The sequence below is a fragment of the Dysidea avara genome, chromosome 4 (genome assembly GCF_963678975.1).
Source record: "Dysidea avara chromosome 4, odDysAvar1.4, whole genome shotgun sequence".
Taxonomy (NCBI): Eukaryota; Metazoa; Porifera; class Demospongiae; order Dictyoceratida; family Dysideidae; genus Dysidea; species Dysidea avara.
In genome coordinates this window covers 17,493,716-17,511,988 of record NC_089275.1, presented here as the reverse complement: position 1 = coordinate 17,511,988, position 18,273 = coordinate 17,493,716, and the positions used below count along the sequence as shown (strand labels likewise).

Sequence of the window (18,273 nt, the reverse complement as noted above, 5' to 3'; positions counted from 1 at the left end):
AATTCTTCAGTATGTCTTTGTTAATGAATATCACATAGACATGGGTCATGTTGTAGATGGTTCAAAGACTATCCACATCAACAATAAATTGAAAAGTGGCACATTGTTAATACTGAACAAATTACTTCATGTAATTGGACATACAAAGCTGAGTCTAGCAGCACTCTACTAATGATATAAGACATGAATGCTCAATAATTATGACATTTAACTCCCACAAGAAAGTTTCCAACTCATGCCAATGATAAGGTTATCACACTTGTGCCAACTTGGTAAATTGATCTAGACATTCAATTGTGTGAGACAAAATTACAAGCTATGTAGCACAGCTTGTAGCTGGCCAAACTACATACAAGATGTCAACAGGATGCTATCATCATCATCTCGTACCAATGTGACACAATAGTATAGTAGGCCCATATTATATATTCAATATTGTGATGATTCTGCTGAACAAGGTGGGATAATCTACTTTTCATAAACTACTATGTTGTCATTTGCCTTGAACACTTCATATAATTATTGAGTAGATCAAGCTTAACTTACTAGTACGTACTTTTACTGTAGGCACAATACTATAACTAGCTACTGGAATATACTCATGTGATACTGACATTAGTCAGCAAGAAGAATTAGCTAGCTGATCATGTTTACTGAGCCTTTCCACATTTTCTGCTTGAGGCATATAAAAACTAATAACTGGGCGCCTAAACATTTCGTATGTGTGCAGAATTCTGGTAAGCGCCTTTTAAAAGTAATTCGTTCACGTGACTGCTTGCTGACAATGGCAGAAACGAAGGCAGAGATGTTGGAAGAAGTTAGCGAGAGCGCTATTCCTGGGGTAAGTCACCGAACTAGTAGTGATGTTTATCGCACGACTTTTACCCGCTATTCTCTACTCCCCGTCTCTCTGCTGTATTATGTCGACGTCCAAATAACGTCCCGGCCGTGCTTCAGCTCATTGCGAGCACTGGTACCGGGTATTGTCTTAGCCTGACCCAAGTACAGTGGTCAGTGTCGCCAGTCGTCTGGTTCAGAAGTGTATCCATGCTGTGATCAAAGAGAACCCCATTTGTGTTGGCAGTGTACAGGCCTACATGGGATCTTTTCATACATATATTAAATTTGGTCACATTGTTTTGCAGATGGTGAAAAAGCTCAGGGAGAGCTTCAGATCAGGAAAGACTAGGGAGAAATCATTTAGGATACAGCAATTGAAGAATCTGTTGAGAATGTTGGATGAGAAGGAAGATGAGATAACAGAAGCTGGTCATCGTGACTTGAGAAAGGTGAGCACAGTAGGTTTATTGTGCATGCATACATCTAATAGTCAGACAACCCTCTTTCATAGAAGGGGAACTGGCTATGTCTTCTGTAGTTATGCCTCCATGTGTGATGTACTTTTGCACAAATGACAATTGAAAATATTGAATATTTTTATTGTAGAAAAAACAAGACATGGTCTTTAATGAATTTCTCAATACCAAAGGAGAGATCATTGATGCCATTAACAATCTTGATGAGTGGATGAAACCAGAACATGTCAAGAAGGATCTGGCTAATATAATCAATACATTGTGTATACAACGAGACCCATTAGGAGTAGTGTGTGTGTTCAGTGCCTGGAACTATCCTGTGGTATTGCTACTACAGCCACTGGCTGGTGCCATTGCTGCAGGTAGAGAGGAATATATTTATTGTGTGTGTTAGTGCATACATATTGTGTACATGTATGCATGTGCATGCACGCTTGTGTGAGCATGTGACCCCAATTACATTGTACTTGAACACTTACTCTGTCATGCTCTATGTCCCAGCTATTGGATGTCTATAATGTAATGTTTTTTGTTAAGAGTCGTTGCCGCCGGCATTGTGGTTATGCTCCTATTGGAGGTGGCCTTGTAAACAAACAGTTTTTGTGATTTCAAATGGAAGATGGAGCTTGAGGAGATAGAACAAGTTATTTGTTAGGTGTTCAAAACCATCTAGAACAAGAGGCAGGGTTTCTTATTCAACTGCATGGATCAGAGCTGCATAAATATGAAATATTATGTCCAGGGCTCCTCATATCACTAGCTTGATTACAGAGTCTTCCTATAAAAGCATACAACTTAACTGTGCTTATTTGATACGGAAATCTATGAAGCAAAGGTTAAAATTTTAATTCCAATCCTATAACCAGTTTCCCCCAGACTCAGTCACATGTGTATAATGCACATCCACTACAGGTAACACAGTACTACTAAAGCCCAGTGATTTGGCCATACACACTTCCAATGTGATGATGAAGTTGATACCTCAATATTTGGACAAGGTACATGTGTAGCAATTGACACTATACATAGCTACTTCTAATACCATACTCACCTACCCCTGTACATTATGACACCACTTGCAGTAGGGAGGTCATGTTTGTATGCTTTTCAACTAGGCCAAACTTTAAAGTGATAACACCAGTGTTAATATAACCGTTTTCTGGTCTTTCAGAAATGCAAAGTGATTTTTTTGTGGCTAATTTCCAAATGGCTCAGATCATGCAATGATTGCATGCTATTTGGAATTATATGAAGAAGGTGAAGTTGAGCATATCAATGGTGTTTGGCCTTATTCCTAAATATTTACAGCTTGTTGATAGTACAATTCTATAAAGCGCATGCCGGAAATGGATTGCACGTGCGTAAAACCACCGTATAAGTACCCAACCGCATGGTCACACTTCAACCTTTGAAAGCGAACCCAGAATGGGTGGGACCATCGAAATGCTCGACTTCACCTTCTTCGTATAATTCTAAATGGCATGCAATCATTGCATGATCTGAGCCATTTGGAAATAATATTTCAGAAGGCTCAGTCTCACATATCAATGGTGTTTGTAGCTTCCAAGCTACTTATAAGTGAAGTCGAGCTGCTAACCACAGCTAGAACCTATGTTTCAGTGGTGCCAGAGGCTAGTACTGATCTTCCAAAGGTTGGATCATTTACCGGACGGTAGTAAAATCTCCTGAAGACAGAGTCTGAGCTCCAGTCTGCTGCCTTAAGGATATCATTGGTAGTAACGCCAGCTGCAGCTGAAGTTGAGGCACCTCGGACTGAGTGAGCTGAAAAAATGCTCACATCAACGCCAGCTAACCTAAGCACTTCTCGTAACCAGCGGGCTATGGTTGCTGAAGACACAGGTTTGTGAGGTTTCACTAGAGAAATGAACAAGTTGCTAACATTGTGTGGTCTAAGTGCGGAGGTTACCGACTCGTGCAGCTAGATCATCAACGTTTTACACCTGAAGGAGTAGTGTTCTTTCCAGCAACACTGGCAAAACAATCAAGGCAGGGAAAGCCACTCAGGGAATTTTTTTCCCATCTTTCCCACATAATTCAGATCTCTGTCCAGTAGAGACCCTCAAGGCAGCTAAATCTGCAGAGCGGGATGGCCTGGTCAATGCTAAAAGTATTGCCAGCTTGAAGGTGACAAACTTTAGTGATAGGGTCCCATGCCCTCTAAATACTGTAGGACTGTCTGCACATTTCAGGTGACTGTATAACATAATAGAGGTGGCCTGGCATTAAATGCTCCTTTGAGCACCCGGCAAATCAAGGGATGCTTGCCTAAAGTAACTCCGTCTACTTGATCATGAGCCGAGGAGATGGCCGACCTGAAGGAATTCAGCAAGCTTGACTGGTAGCCCTGCCTGTGTAGTTCTGCCAGAAAGTTTGCTACATCAGAGGCGGCTCCTGAAACGGGATTGCCAGCACACCAGCCAGCCCACTTTCGGAAGTGCGAGTCATAAGACTGGTCTGACTTGGCTTTCCATGATTGTAGCAGGAACTTAGTAGCTTCTTCCGAAAGGAAGCTACCAGAGAATCTTTCCTGGAGACAGGCCACACAGCTAGTTGAGGAATTATCTCCATCCGGGAGCCTGTTGGTCTCTGGATTAGGCATGGGATAGGTGCAATCAGCCTGGGGAAATGCCACAACATCTCTAGAAGTACTGGGTACCAGGTCTGACCCTGCCACACTGGTGCTACTAGCACCAGTTGAGCTTGCTGTTGACGAGCTTGGCTCAGGATTCTGCCTATCAAGCACCAAGGCGGATTGGCAAATCCCCTCAGTGGGCTCCAATCCTGCTGGAATGCATCTACTGCCTCTGCCAGAGGATCTGGTCTCCAACTGAAGAAGCGAGGTAACTGGTATGTTAGTCTGGATGCAAATAGATCCACCTCCAGAGGGCCGAATGCTTCCTCGATGACTCAGAAAATGCGTGGGCAGAGCATCCAGTCTGATCTGTCCCTGACTGTTCGGGATTCTATGTCCGCTATGGTGTTGGACACTCCTGGGCTGACAGGGCTATCTCCCTGTCTAGAGCCCACATCCACAATTCCTTGGCCAGTTCTGTCAACTGGCTCGACACTGTGCCCCCGTAAGCCACCGCCGTGGTATTGTCCAACTGAAGAAGTACTGAGATGCCCGAAGCATCCTTCAGGAACGTCTTCACTGCAAGTGTGGCTGCTAGCAGCTCCAAGCAGTTGATGTGCATGGCTTGTTCCTGTGCAGACCAGGCATCCCCTATGCGTGTCTCTGCACAAGCTACTCCCCAGCCCAGCTGGGAAGCATCGGAGCTGATAGCCACTTGCTCTGGTTTCTGCCTGAGAGGTTTCCCATTCCATCTGGATAGATGTTCTCTCCACCAGTAGAGCTCTTCTAGGGAGGCTTGCGAGAGGGATAGGAGAGCCTCGTAGTTCTGATTGTTGTCTGCTAGGGCTGTTTGTAAGTCTCTCTGTAAGCAACGGTAGAACAGTGGGGCTGGTGGAATAGCTTGAGTAGCTGCGCTGAGTTTCCCCAGAAAATGAGACAGGAGTCGGGCTGACAAGGAGGTCATGTTGGCTATTCTGACCATCTCCTCCCGAATCTGTTTCACCTTGTCTGCTGGGAGGCTGACTAGCAGGGTATTGGTGTTCACCCTCATGCCCAGGAATTCTATCTCCTGAGTTGGAGTCATTACCGATTTCTCGGTGTTGATGATGAACCCTAGACATTGTAATATGTGAATTAACACCTCTAAGTACTGTGCTGCTGACACTGCAGACTCTGACATGATCAAGATGTCGTCTATGTAGATTATTATCCTTGTCCCCCATGATCTGAGCAAGGTCACCACAGCTTTCATTACCTTGGTGAAGGCCCACGGGGCACATGCCAGCCCGAATGGGAGACAGGTAAACTCCCTCTACGCTGAAACGAAGGTAGCATTGATGGTCCGGATGCACTGGTACTGTGAGGTATGCATCTTTTAAGTCTACTTTTACTAACCAATCTCCCTGCCTCAAAAGGTCTCGGAGGGTGGTTAGACCTTCCATTTTGAAATGAGGGATTTCTACCCACTGGTTGAGGGCTTTGAGGTTGATAACTGGTCTCATTTGCCCATTCTTCCAGGAACAGAACAGAGTAGAACCCTGTCTGAGGGGTGTGACTGTCTACCACAATTATTGCCCCTTTCTCCAACAGGGAAGAGACTTCTTCCTGCATTTGAGCTAGTTGCTCTGATGGGAAGGAAGCCACTCCTGGTTTCCTTTCCTGAACAGGTTGCCCAACAAAGGGAATTTGAAATCTTTTGACAGTCTGTAAAACCCAATAGTCCTTCGTAAACACCTTCCAGGTGTTGATAAAGAGAGCTAATCTGCCTGCCACCTGCAACAAACTCTCTGTTTGAGCTGGCAAGATGAACCCCATGCCCTTTGCTTTGACCAACATAGGATTCAAAACAACAATTGAATTTGACAGCATCAAAACATTGTGCTTACAAATTGTTGAGTCTAGTCATTTCTTCTTCTGGAAGGTCCTCCTTCCTGAGGGGTGAACCTTCTGATTGGCTGGGCGAGAGTATGGGGTTTGTTTCCATGACTGTGAGGCTTTGCCCCCCCCCCTTGCTGACTCCAGGGGGGGGGGGGTGCCGAAAACCCTGGGGTGGCTGCTTTACTTTCCGGATCAGCTGGAGATTCTGCAGATAGTCCGCAGCTTCTTTTAGGAAATTTGGCCCAAAAAGGCAAAGGGCTGCACTTGCCCAATCTCTCTCCTGGGCAGCAGCAAAGGACACCAGTTCCTTATTGTATTCCTCCAGGATTTTAGTCCTCCTCATCAGTGATGTCTTGTTGGAGGCGTTAGCAAGAAGGGTGATGGCTGTCTCGACAGCATCCCATATCTGATCCATTGTCAGTTGAGGGTTAGGATTGTTCACTGCCTCTAGGAGCTGGCTGAGCGGTCCGATGGCTTCTAGGATAAGTCCTTGTAGCATGTATAATGAGCGGTCCGTCGATTTGGAAGCTCTGGAACACTCGGACGCCATCATCGTGTCAAGGAATGGGTTCTTGTTAGCTGGTTTTGCGGCAGCGTGTAGAGACTACGTAGAAATCGCCTGTCAGCTCCCGTCATCTTGAGAGTGAATGCTTCATTTAGGAACTTATCAATCCGTTCGGTCACTGGAACAACATTGATGGGAACTGCTCCCTTAGTTGGCAAGTCATCATCCAACAGTGGGTCACGGACATCCATCTCCTCGGCCCACAAGGAGCCCTGGTTGAGGGCAGTAGTATCCTGGGCCGCTAGGCCACCACTGCTGTTAGCAAGTGGCTGGCCAGAGGGTTGGACAGAATCGTCTGTCGTATCATCCCCTCCTCTATCGTCGACAACCTCCTCAGAGGTGCAAGGCTGAAACGAGCTCTCACGTTTCAGCGCGTCGACGTCTTGGCGTATCAACGCCATTCCATCAGATAACTTCTTTAGCTGTGCTAAAATTTCACTACCCATATCGAAGACGATATTAAAAACAACCAACAAACTACGGTGAGCTTGAAAAAGGGTCGTAGTGTGACCATGCAGTTGGGTACTTACATGGTGGTTTTACACATGTGCAATTAGTTTCCGGTATACGCTTTATAGAATTGTACTACCAACAAGCTGTAAATATTTGGAATACGGCCAAGCACCATTGATATGTGAGACTGAGCCTTCTGAAATATAAATTTGCAACATGATATAATTTTTTCACACACAAAATTTCTTTAAATTTAACCCATTTTTTGAACTTTGAAACTCATAACCTTTTATCACTGCATTTAATTATCATAAATAAAGCTACAGTATTTGCTGCATGAAAAATCTAAATCCTAGATTGTAATAACAATTGTTTGTTGGCATGTAAAAGGTATCTTTTTGCCAATCCGGTCTCATTTTAGGTGGACTGTTATGCCAATGTACTTACACCTACTTGTGTCTATAGCACACACTTCACCATATACTGTACTGTCAACTGTGCTACGAACTAGGACTGTTACATGGTCGCTGGTGGAGGTGTACCATTATGCCAGGCAGTACTTAAGGAGAGGTTTGATCACATCATTTATACTGGTAGTAGTGGAGTGGGAAAGATCATCATGAGGGCTGCTGCTGAACACCTGACACCAGTAACCTTGGAATTGGGAGGAAAGAAGTGAGATTACTGTTTATTGATATTCATCAATGTTTAATTCCGATGAATTGTAGATTTGTAAACTTATCCTTCCATCAAAATTTGCTGTCTAACAGTACATAATTTAGCACTAAAGATAGTTTTTTTATTTTTTTTACTTTGTAGTCCTATGGCAAGTTTATACAAACTTTGTAGTGTCAGTGCCACATGTGTTGATTGTTGGGTGACTGATGGTACATACTTAACTCAAGATGTGCTTATTGTATTCCCCTGAAGTACTGTTATTGAGTCTCAGCCTGAGATTTATAGATATATGTAAAGTACTTACGCATAAAATACCTGTATATGGTCGTTTCAATTTTGCTGTTTTTCCAGTCCATGTGTAGTGGATAGTTCAGCTAACATCAAAGTTGCCGGCAAGCGTATTGCCTGGGGAAAGTATGTGAATTGTGGTCAAACCTGTTTGGCACCGGACTATATCCTGTGTAACCAGTCAATCAGGGATGAGCTGGTCACTAGCATAAAGACAGCTGTGAAACAGTTTTATGGAGAGGTGAGTAACTATTGTCTTTCTGTTTGTATTGTTGCATATGTTAATGGTTTAGAATCCCAAAGAGTCAAAGGATTATAGTCGGATGATTAATGCACGACAGTTTGAGTAAGTCTCGTATCTGTCTTTGTGCAAGTGTAGTGTGTGTGTGTTTTATCTGCACTGACATACAGTACTGATGTTAAGAGCTTGGATGGGTGGGTACATTTCCCCCGGCAGCTGGCCAAAATCCGGCTGCGGGGCGTGCACCTGGTTACTGTAATTGTTTTGGAAAAATTGTATGTTTGTCCTTCCACCCACGTGAGCAAAATACAATTGTGTTAAAATCAGCCTGTATTTGAGAAATTAAGGCATTGTACAGCACCAGTATTAACCTTCCAAGTAGGCAGCAGGTTGTTACGAAATACAGGTGAAACAAATTGCTGAAGATGTTACGAATGCCTTTCACAATGGGCTGTATGAGTGAGCAAAAAAAATGAATTTGTCTAGGCGATTACAAGGATTTTTGTAGAAAATAAATTCAGGGGGGGGGGGGGGGGGCAATCCGAGTTTTTCAGAAATTGAGGGGCGGCAGAACTTAAATTAGGCTAAATTTGTTTTATTGTAGCTAGCTAGCCATCGACTAAATTTTATGATTTCAAATCAATTTATCATTGTTTCATCATTGGGCTGGTTGAGGCAGAGTTCAGGGGGGGGGGGGGGGGCAAATTCCCCCTTTGACCCCTAGAAAAATCCATTATAAGATGTGATAGACACACCGTAACACAGTTGAAAAGATACTTCTTTAAGGTGGTTTGTTGGAGTTACACTTCCTTAGTAGTGCATAGCAATGTAATTACTGAATAGCAAAATAATTCATGAATGCACTAAATTGCCATTTCTCTTGCAAGAAATTAAATACTTTTAAATGGTCCGAATTGTATCATTTTATTTTCGACTCATGTTCTACACTCAGTCTTCCGTAAATCCTGACATTATTCCCTTTTTCAAAGCTCAAAGTTGGTGGTTATTTGGCCACCTTGACGATTTATCGTCTTCAAATAGCCTATACATGTACTACACACATAGTGAGCTAACTGCAGTTGTAGTTCATGTACATGTTGTGTTACTATTTCTAGTCGTGTTCACGCACTACTCGATGGTAGTGGTAATGTAGTACTAGGAGGGAAATCAGAATCAGACAGGGACGATCTCTATATAGCGCCCACCATCATCACTGATGTGAAACCTGATGACACAATAATGCAAGATGAGGTGTGTAAGTATGTTATATCCATTACCTTTAGTGTGTACAACAGAATTGAGCACATGTAGAAAACAAATTGTTTACATAGTACACTTTACATGTGTGATGTACCTGGTTGTACTGTAATCTATTTTTTTCTACGTTTTTTGTGTTATTTTGCAACAGATATTTGGTCCCATTCTACCGATCATTTGTATTGACAATATTGATGATGCTATTGATCTGATCAATGATGGGTAGGTACAATAGTACAAGTGGACTTATAGTAGAACTGTAGAGATGTGAAAAAGTATCAGCCAAATCTGCTAGTAGCCAAAACTTTACTGTTATACACATACATTGATTTGTTGTTTACAAAGAGATAGCTTACTGTTACCACATGTGCAGTAAACCTTATTGTATACAATACACCTGTACTGTCCTGTGTGTCATACTTGAGTATTTAATCCATGTGTTGGTAATGTTCCATTAGGGAAAAACCGTTGTCACTGTGTGCATTTACCAGTGACAAGTCAGTGAAGGAGAAACTAACTACTCGTACCTCATCTGGAGCTATCAGTTTCAATGATGTTATAGTTCATTTTGCTGGTAAAAATACTCACACACACACACACACACACACACACACACACACACATACTGGTATTCCACCAATAGTCAGATGTGTTTTAAGAGTAACCAGTATGGCCTATTGATCTACTCTGGTGCTGATCAGTAATCACTCAAAGCTATTTGTTATCATTGCTGTGTATGATAGCTAACTGGGATTTAGTAGGCTCACAGCATATGTTGAGCATAATCAAATGTAACGGGTGCAGGTTATACAGTATGCTGAATGACAGAAAGCTGGCAAGTTTGCACGAAAATATACAGTTGCCTGAAATACTCTAATATGACTGAAATACTCTAATATGGCAATCATACATATCTAGCTTTGGAAAACAGATTAATTTGCTTGTATACAGTTACTGTATTTCACTGCTGGGTACTTATTTACATACTACAACACATTTACTTCTAGGCATGTATGATGGAGGCATGAGAGCAGTATGTTGCTTATGTACTTGCATGCGAAGTTCTCCTAACTTTTAAGATAACTGTTGCCGTAGTGTTCTATGTCAAAACACGTGATGGTATAAAGACATTATCAATATCAACAAGAGTATATAATGGGGAGGGAGAGTGTTGAACTTCGCTGTAGAGTGTGAAAATTGAGCCCATAAAATAGCCTGTATACCCTTGTTTCTTGGAAATTAGTAAAACACGGAATTGCGGAATAACGAAATAAGCAAAACTTATTTTGCAGATTGTACAAATAGTTACATGCTCTATAGTAATCATACTTTATACAGCTTTGCATGGCACACCACGGCGATGGATAGAACAGCAGCTGGCGAGCATTAAATGGGACAAGCACACAACCAATCATCCTAGAACGATCTACCTTCGCTAACTTACTCTTGATTCAAACCTAGAGTTTTGAAATCCATTTAAAGACACACAACCACTGGACTTCCCTACTGAACTCTAGTGTGACTCTAATAAATTCGGTCGTATGGACAGGAAGGGCAGCTGGTTTAACCTAAGAATAGATCTAGGTCTTGGCGTTTTGTAGCTATATCAACTAAGGAGTATAGATAAGTAAGTTTAGAAGGTAGATCGTTGGTGTTGTGTGCTCGTTCGTCCCTTTTAATGCTTGCCCAGCTGCTGTTTAGCAATCCATCACCATGGCGTGTCATGCAGAGCTGTTGCAAGGTGTAAATAAAGTATGATTGCTATAGAGTATGTAACTATATGTACAATCTGTAAAAGATGAGTTTTGCTTATCATTATTCCGTATTCCGCGTTTTACTAATTCCCTTGTTTAACCTGACCACTGTTGATTGCTCAAATTTAACACCTTGTCAGGTGGTCCATAATGGCTGAAATTCCATTTAGACGTGTCACTTTTGCTAGTACAGGGGATGGCAACCATGATGAAATCTTGAATAATGAAATCTCGACCATGATGAAACCTAGCTTGGTGTTCACCATTTTTTCACTCAGTAGTCACATATACAAAGTGCACCCACTTCACTTATAACTAGTCACCAATCAACACAAATCACCAAGTCGTTTGAATAATGCCATAGCACTTTACGGGCTCATTATTCATAGCGTATAGTGCAGTTCGACACTCTCCCTCCCCATCATATACTCCTGATATCAAACCAGCATTTTGTTGTATTGATGGAACATCCAAGTTACATAAAGCACTCACACCTCTTTGTGAACACACCAACAAGATTGTTGATTTGTTAATAATACTTACGTTATGTGTTTTTTCTAACAGTACGCACTCTGCCATTTGGAGGTGTTGGTCACAGTGGACAGGGAGCCTATCACGGCAAGTTCACATTTGACACATTCTCCCACAAGAAGGCTTACTACTCAACCTTCACTGGAATAACAGAACCACTGATGAAGTACATATGTGTGTTAAGCTGTATAAGATGGGACTGTCTCAACAAAAAAAAAGTCACATAGTTCGCTCAAATGATTTTTTATCAAGCATCATCTTTTAAAAATTGCATACTAAAGAAATGCCATAATATATAGGTTTTAATCAAGCGATTACTCAGAGAAACAAGTCTCACATCAAACCTATGCACCACCTTATTCACCTGCTCATGGAGAGTTCAGGTACTTTTGTAAGTTGGTTTTGCTCCTGTAACCTCTAGGATAAGCATGTTACATGCATTTGTTTATGATTGGGTAGATGTTTGTCATTTCTTTATTTAAAATACCTTCATACTTGTATGTACAAGTGTGTAATGAGGCTAAAACTATACCTTGGGTTTTGCCAATCCATGGTGAATAATTTAAGTAAATCCCAACTGTGTATACCAATGTGCACATAAAGTTATGGTTGCAATTTAATCATATGTAGTTTATTGTAAGTATAGTTGTTTTACAAAGTTTATTTCCAAGCTCTTCCTACTGCCTAGCACTGTAATTCCACAATATTGTACTTTGTGTATGTGCGTGCGTGTGAAGATCTCACAGGTCTGTAGATACATTTTACTGTTATCGCTTATCTGTTTGTCCATGTGTACATTTTTATCTTGACAGAATTCGATACCCACCATTCACTGATGGAAATATTAAGACGGGTAAAAAGCTATTAGTTCCCAAAGTAAAGGAGGGATCAAGTTTCTTAACATACATCCTATTGACTTGTTTAGCAGTAGCAGTGATCGCTATTGTGCTACAAGTAAGTGATCGGTGTTCTCTGTATTTGCATGTGCCTAACTGGTAAAGTAGATAATAACAACAACATTTCCCTACTTAGGTGGCCTCCCCAAAGTTGGCTCCAAGCGTGGTGCTTGGCCGGAATCTGGGTGGCCTGCGGATCAAGTCACGATGGGGTTGCCTTTTTTTCAGCCCTTCTAGGTATTTGTCCCGTTTCACTTCAGGATATTTAGCTCAAAGATTTTCGCTTAGGCTCCTAGGCTATGGGTAAACACCTTGAACAGGCTCTGCCTTCTGTGTGCACCCTCCAGTGCCTAACTGGTAAAGTAGATAATAATAATAATAATAATGTGTGTGCCTGCGTGCGTGTAATGTGCATGTGTGGTAATATAAATGCTAGCATTATTTTTTGGTTTTCTTTTTGTAGTTCCAGTGATCCTCACAGTGATTATCAGAGAGCTTGGGATCTCACTAAAGCACATTATGAAATTTGTAACATTTTGTGTAAAACAGTTTTACGATTTATGTGTGTAGAACGTTTTATAAATGTGTGAGGAGTACATAAATTACATATCTCTAGAAAATTGTAATGACTCGGTCCTCACGAAGTATTGGTGGTGCTGAAATGGGAACACCTGTTACTTGAATAGTTATTGTGCGTTGGTGGTGACGCCACAGCGAAGCTAATACAGTGGCAGACGGTAGATTGCACGTGCTAGTAAGCCACGCCCCTCAAGTGACCGAATATTTTAGAACCGGTCATACTGAACTGCATCGTAGAGCTGGTACGTGAAAACAAGCTAACGTTTCTGTGTTGTAGTGTTATAATCCGTGTAGTTCGAACGCATCAGTACTCGTACACATCTGGATAGAGTGTGCATGTAACAAGAAAATGTCTGCAAGTCCTGAGCCAAAGAGGAAACGGACAGACCAAACTACGCAGAGGTTTGATGGCAAGGTGGCCATAGTTACTGGAGGAGCTTCAGGGATTGGTCTAGCGACTGTAGAACGACTGGCACAGGAAGGAGCTAATGTTAGCATCTTTGATATCAACCAGTCAGCTGGAGAGAAAGTAAGTGAATCATATAGTCTGGAGGGAAATTCGTCCCCCACTCAAAAAGAAAAATAATAAAAAGGTCTGGGCACGAGACTAGGTTATCTATACTATCCTATGGTAGTGTAACTACGTGACTAATTTTGTTATGCAAGACGGAAAATTAAAATTTTAATACATATAGCTACATCATGCTGAAAGCTATGCCATGGAATGTATGATCATAGAATGCTTTATAGCGTGACTGGCAATGATATTCCATTGAATTTTTGTGTAATATTTGAGTCAAAAGTTCATAATGCACCTGTATGGGGAGGTTGTGACAGTTTGAAAGTCAAATTCTCCAACCTGGGGATAAATTGTTATGTCAAATACCCACACCTGACACAAGGATAAGAAGGGATTTGACACGGGGCTTAACATGTCTCAAGTAGGAACTTTTAACCACTTGTTCAAATTCTCCACATTTTAAACTTCAAAGCCTGACGTTGCCCGTACTGGGGTAGTGGAGCTTAACATTGATAGATGCATAACAGGGGCGTAGCAAAGCAAAAAACTATAGGGGGGCCACTATTGGTAACTAAAGCAGTGGCGGAGGAGGGTGTAGCTACTTGTGGGTACATGCACAGTGCGTGAAGCGCATTCAGAGCATGCTCTCCTTCTAGGGGGGTCTGGGGGCATGCCCCCCCCAGGGAAATTTTGAAAAATAGGTGCTATGAGGTTGAATCTGGAGGCAATTTTAGCCAATAATCATAATCACAGTTATGCTAGATAAGTAATCTTATAGCAACCTTGTATAGCTACCATGCATGTTAATGACGTGACAGGACTGATGATATGATCATCACAAAACACAATTAATAAGAGGCTGTTACTTGAACTAATTTCATGTTGTTATATATACCCCCCAGAAGTTATAAATTACTTGTAGCTATGCGGGATGAATTAATGAATTAACGTCTTCCCCCCTGAGTATTAGCTACATTCTGCGTTACTTCGCAGATCCGTAGTCTTCTGGGAAGTGGGATGCTCTGATTCAGCTTCCTCCATCAAAGGTTCATTATTAGGGAGCCAGGGCTAGAACAAACTACCCGCTCCGCTAGAACCGCTCTGGAACTGCTAGAAGCTCCTTCACTAACTGGACTCTTTGAAATAGGTCTACCACGACTACGAATTAATTCTGACAGAGTTTTCTGGTAGTGAGACTGAGACATAAGTTAACTCTCTGCAGCTGCACAGTTCTTTAATTATTTTCTAACACGAATTACACGTGAGGTGACATAGCTTATTATCACTTTAAGCGCCTCTAATATTATTTCAAATAAACCAGGATCAACATTTTAATCGGTGAGAAAGGAACATAGGTTATCAACGTCCAGGTAGGCCAATGATCTATAATTATTACGTTTCACATGGTGCATTACTGTAAAAATGATTCCTGCTGCAAACTGGAGGGGCCCTGGCCTGTTCTATCTATCCATGGCCACAGACTAGGGGGGCCCTGGCCCCTGTGGCCCCCCCTGTTCCTACACCCATGCATAATAAAATGTGACTCGCTGAGCAAAAACTGGTTGTTTTTGCACATTCCTTGAATTCTATTTTATTGCATCTCTGTAATCTATAGTAACAAAAGAGTGGACAGCCAAAGTTTCAGTCTTTTATGATGAATGGTCTTGGAGTTATAGAGCTTGACAGTTGGAACAGTGATAAACTCAATTTGTGCAGTAACAGTACGGGAAATAAATTACATGCGCTTAGATAATCAATCATAAACTCATGATTGAAACAAGCTATGAAGATGGGACTTGGCTCAATATAATGCTTTCCCTGTACTGCTCCATGTTGACAAAGAAGAAGGCCAAGAAATGACAACGGTGAACGTTGTTTTAAATAAACACCCATAACTCTGTAAACTCTGCTATGCGATCACGAAACATTTTCTTACTCCATAAACAGGCAAATCCAGTAGTATATAGGTTTATTAATATGAGCAGTGCATACGAAAACGATTAAAGTGTGTGTAAAGTTTTCATATAGCATGCGTATTTTTACCCAGTGTATATTATGTACAGTATTTCAATACAGTTTTTTGGCAAAATATAATTTTGCGAAAACAGCCGGTCTTTGCTCAGTGGTCACAAATTATGACTGAACTATTGACATTATAGTAAACTATTCAAAGTGTCGTGCATGTACAGTGGATGTGTTGGCATTGGAGTTAGACAGTTACACATGAATACCACATAGCACACAATGTTAACACACAACTGGAAAACTGTGATAGATATAGTAGCTGTATATGTGTTTGCACATAACTTTCTCGTAATGTATGTAGACAAGATCACTATGCTGTCTGATTGGTAATGCTGCTGGAGATTTCATAGCCCTTGAATTATAGCCAGAGAATGAGTACTTAGTGTCCTGTCATTGGCTGTCAAAAGTACCTTTTTATATCACAGACACCCATCATTCCCACTTGTAATGGAAGCTGTGCTGTTGCTACACAGAGTATACTCACTTGTAAAAGTTTTTAAGTACTATGATGGAAACTTAGTTAAATGATGAACCACTGGTGTTCAGATAACTGGAATGTGCGTAACCATAAAAATTAATTATGTGCAAAATCATTTTTAAAAACCACATATTTACAAAATACCAACTTTAGCTGTGTACTCTCTAATACAACATACTTTAGTAGAGCGATTATTTTGGTCAATGTTCAGTTTAACAAAAGTTGACATTTGAATACGTAGCTAATACTTATTTTTGTAGGTTACTAAAGACTTGACCTCACAGGGATTTCAGGTCACTTTTTATCAAGTAGATGTTTCAGACAAGGAGAAGTGTGTGGCAGCAGTGAAGAAGGTAACAGATGTTAACAATGGCCTTGTACACTTCCTGGTCAACTGTGCAGTTTATTTTGGCTCTAAGGGACTTACAGCAGAGAAAGAAGACTGGCACAAAACTTTTAGTGTCAATGTAGTTGGTTATGCTAACATGGTACAGGCTTGTTATCCATACATGAAAGAGATGAAAGGAGTTGATAAGTCGGTGGTGAATATTGCTAGTATCTCAGGCCATCGAGCGCAGCCAAATCGCTGGACATATTCTGCTGGTAAGGGTGCCATCCTGACAATGACGAAGTGTATGGCTTTGGATCTATCTATTGATGGAATAAGAGTGAATTCCATCAGCCCTGCCTGGGTGTGGTCTCCAGAAGTCGCTAAAGCTGCTGGGGAAGGAGGTAGAGAGAAATGGGAGCCAATCTGGGGGAATTTTCATATGCTGAGAAGACTATGTGAGACAAGTGAAGTAGCCAGTGCCATCTGCTTCCTACTCAGTCAAGATGCGTCTTACATCACGGGTACAGATTTGCCAGTTGATGGTGGCTACATGACAATGAGTCCTGAAGGATTTGGGGAGAAGTCCAGCTTTGCTGGATCTAACTACTGAGCAATAGCTATACTGTAGGTTTTTTGCGTTTATATTTTTTTAGCATGTACATGTGCATACTTGTAATGTTTCTTATCTGTGACATTGTTATTTTAATTTTGGAATGATAATGTAGTACCTTAATTTGTAATCGATAATTAAATCAATTGCTTGTGTTCTGCGTGTAAGAGCACTTAACACCAGTACATTTTCATAGAAATGTAAATTTATATGCATGGCCATTAAACTTTGCAATATTTTTTATTCTTGGTATATGCAGTACACCAGCAGTATAGTTTTTCTGAAACAAATAAGTTTAGTTTGCAATAGTGCAAGCACTCCAGTATGTGCTTGCCCCCTTACCAGTTAGATTGCTGCTTTGATCAGCTGCAATCAAGAAAAAGGAGATAATGCTCATATATTATAATTACGTAGGTATAGTTGTGTAAATTACCTATAGATGTGTGCACAAGCACATCCTATGCACACTCAGCTAGATGATATCACAATATGCTCAAATTTTCACATGCACTTATCATCCACACTGGCTGTGGCCATCCCATGGGTGTGGTGCACCTATATACAAAATCATGCATTGGCAAAGCATTAATTATAAACTCAGCATAATTATGCTGAATTTCTAGGGGGATTCTAATCTGTAAACTTTACACTATTATAATATCTTAACTTGTACTACATAGCACAAATCCAATCCCATGAAAGTATTTCCTGTGACTATAAATTTAGTACATATAAATGTGGGAGGGTAGTCATGATTAAGCACTATAGAGAATAAAATTATTGGTGGTGGAATAAAATTAGCTTTTCCTTAGCTCTCTAACTAGATACAGTATGCATTGATCCACAGCATCACCATGTTAACATTAACCACACACTCTAGTCTAGTTGTCTAGCATTTGGTTAACAAAGGCAAAGTTTACCATTTTATAGGCAGCGACTTTTGATTTTTAATGACTCAGATTGATGTTGTTAACAAGCCTCAAACACAACAATTGATAAGCAAACTTACAGGTCAACATTTAGTAGCAAATGTTAAAGCTTATCAATTGATAGGTAAATGCATAGGTAAGATTATAGCCATACAAGCACTACATATGTAGCTACATGGTACCCACAGTTTACATACATTTTGTACGTATGCCTTACAATATAGTGTGACTGCACTTTAAAGTTGATATATTATAATCCTACAGTTATAGGTGGGAAGTTATTCTTACGTACATTCAATTTTTAGGCAATGGCTGACAATCTTGGCATGCCTATACTAGGCATAACAGTAG

The 18,273-nt window shown here is 41.0% G+C and overlaps 2 protein-coding genes across 2 annotated transcripts; both read left to right on the top strand.

Moving 5' to 3' along the window:
• Window positions 1-751: 751 nt before the first annotated feature.
• Window positions 752-13,070, top strand: LOC136253401 (aldehyde dehydrogenase, dimeric NADP-preferring-like). Its single transcript, XM_066046062.1, has 13 exons — window positions 752-841; window positions 1,146-1,289; window positions 1,447-1,678; window positions 2,229-2,314; window positions 7,317-7,480; window positions 7,835-8,012; window positions 8,065-8,117; window positions 9,128-9,263; window positions 9,421-9,491; window positions 9,728-9,843; window positions 11,588-11,720; window positions 12,367-12,508; window positions 12,914-13,070. Exons 1-13 carry the CDS (start codon window positions 785-787, stop codon window positions 12,920-12,922), a joined length of 1,521 nt encoding a protein of 506 aa, XP_065902134.1. The 5' UTR covers window positions 752-784; the 3' UTR covers window positions 12,923-13,070.
• A 44-nt stretch (window positions 13,071-13,114) lies between these two features.
• LOC136253402 (3-oxoacyl-[acyl-carrier-protein] reductase FabG-like) lies at window positions 13,115-17,116 on the top strand. Its single transcript, XM_066046063.1, has 3 exons — window positions 13,115-13,271; window positions 13,324-13,558; window positions 16,313-17,116. The coding sequence occupies exons 2-3, from the start codon at window positions 13,379-13,381 to the stop codon at window positions 16,991-16,993; spliced, it is 861 nt and encodes a 286-aa protein (XP_065902135.1). The 5' UTR covers window positions 13,115-13,271; window positions 13,324-13,378; the 3' UTR covers window positions 16,994-17,116.
• Window positions 17,117-18,273: the final 1,157 nt, after the last annotated feature.

Excerpts from the sequence above, each read along its gene's own strand:
- LOC136253402 (XM_066046063.1), top strand. The coding sequence starts at position 13,379 with ATGTCTGCAAGTCCTGAGCCAAAGAGGAAACGGACAGACCAAACTACG. Across the intron at positions 13,559-16,312 it reads ACCAGTCAGCTGGAGAGAAA|GTTACTAAAGACTTGACCTC; the intron begins GTAAGTGAATCA and ends TTATTTTTGTAG.
- LOC136253401 (XM_066046062.1), top strand. The coding sequence starts at position 785 with ATGGCAGAAACGAAGGCAGAGATGTTGGAAGAAGTTAGCGAGAGCGCT. Across the intron at positions 8,118-9,127 it reads ATTAATGCACGACAGTTTGA|TCGTGTTCACGCACTACTCG; the intron begins GTAAGTCTCGTA and ends TACTATTTCTAG. Across the intron at positions 9,264-9,420 it reads ACACAATAATGCAAGATGAG|ATATTTGGTCCCATTCTACC; the intron begins GTGTGTAAGTAT and ends ATTTTGCAACAG.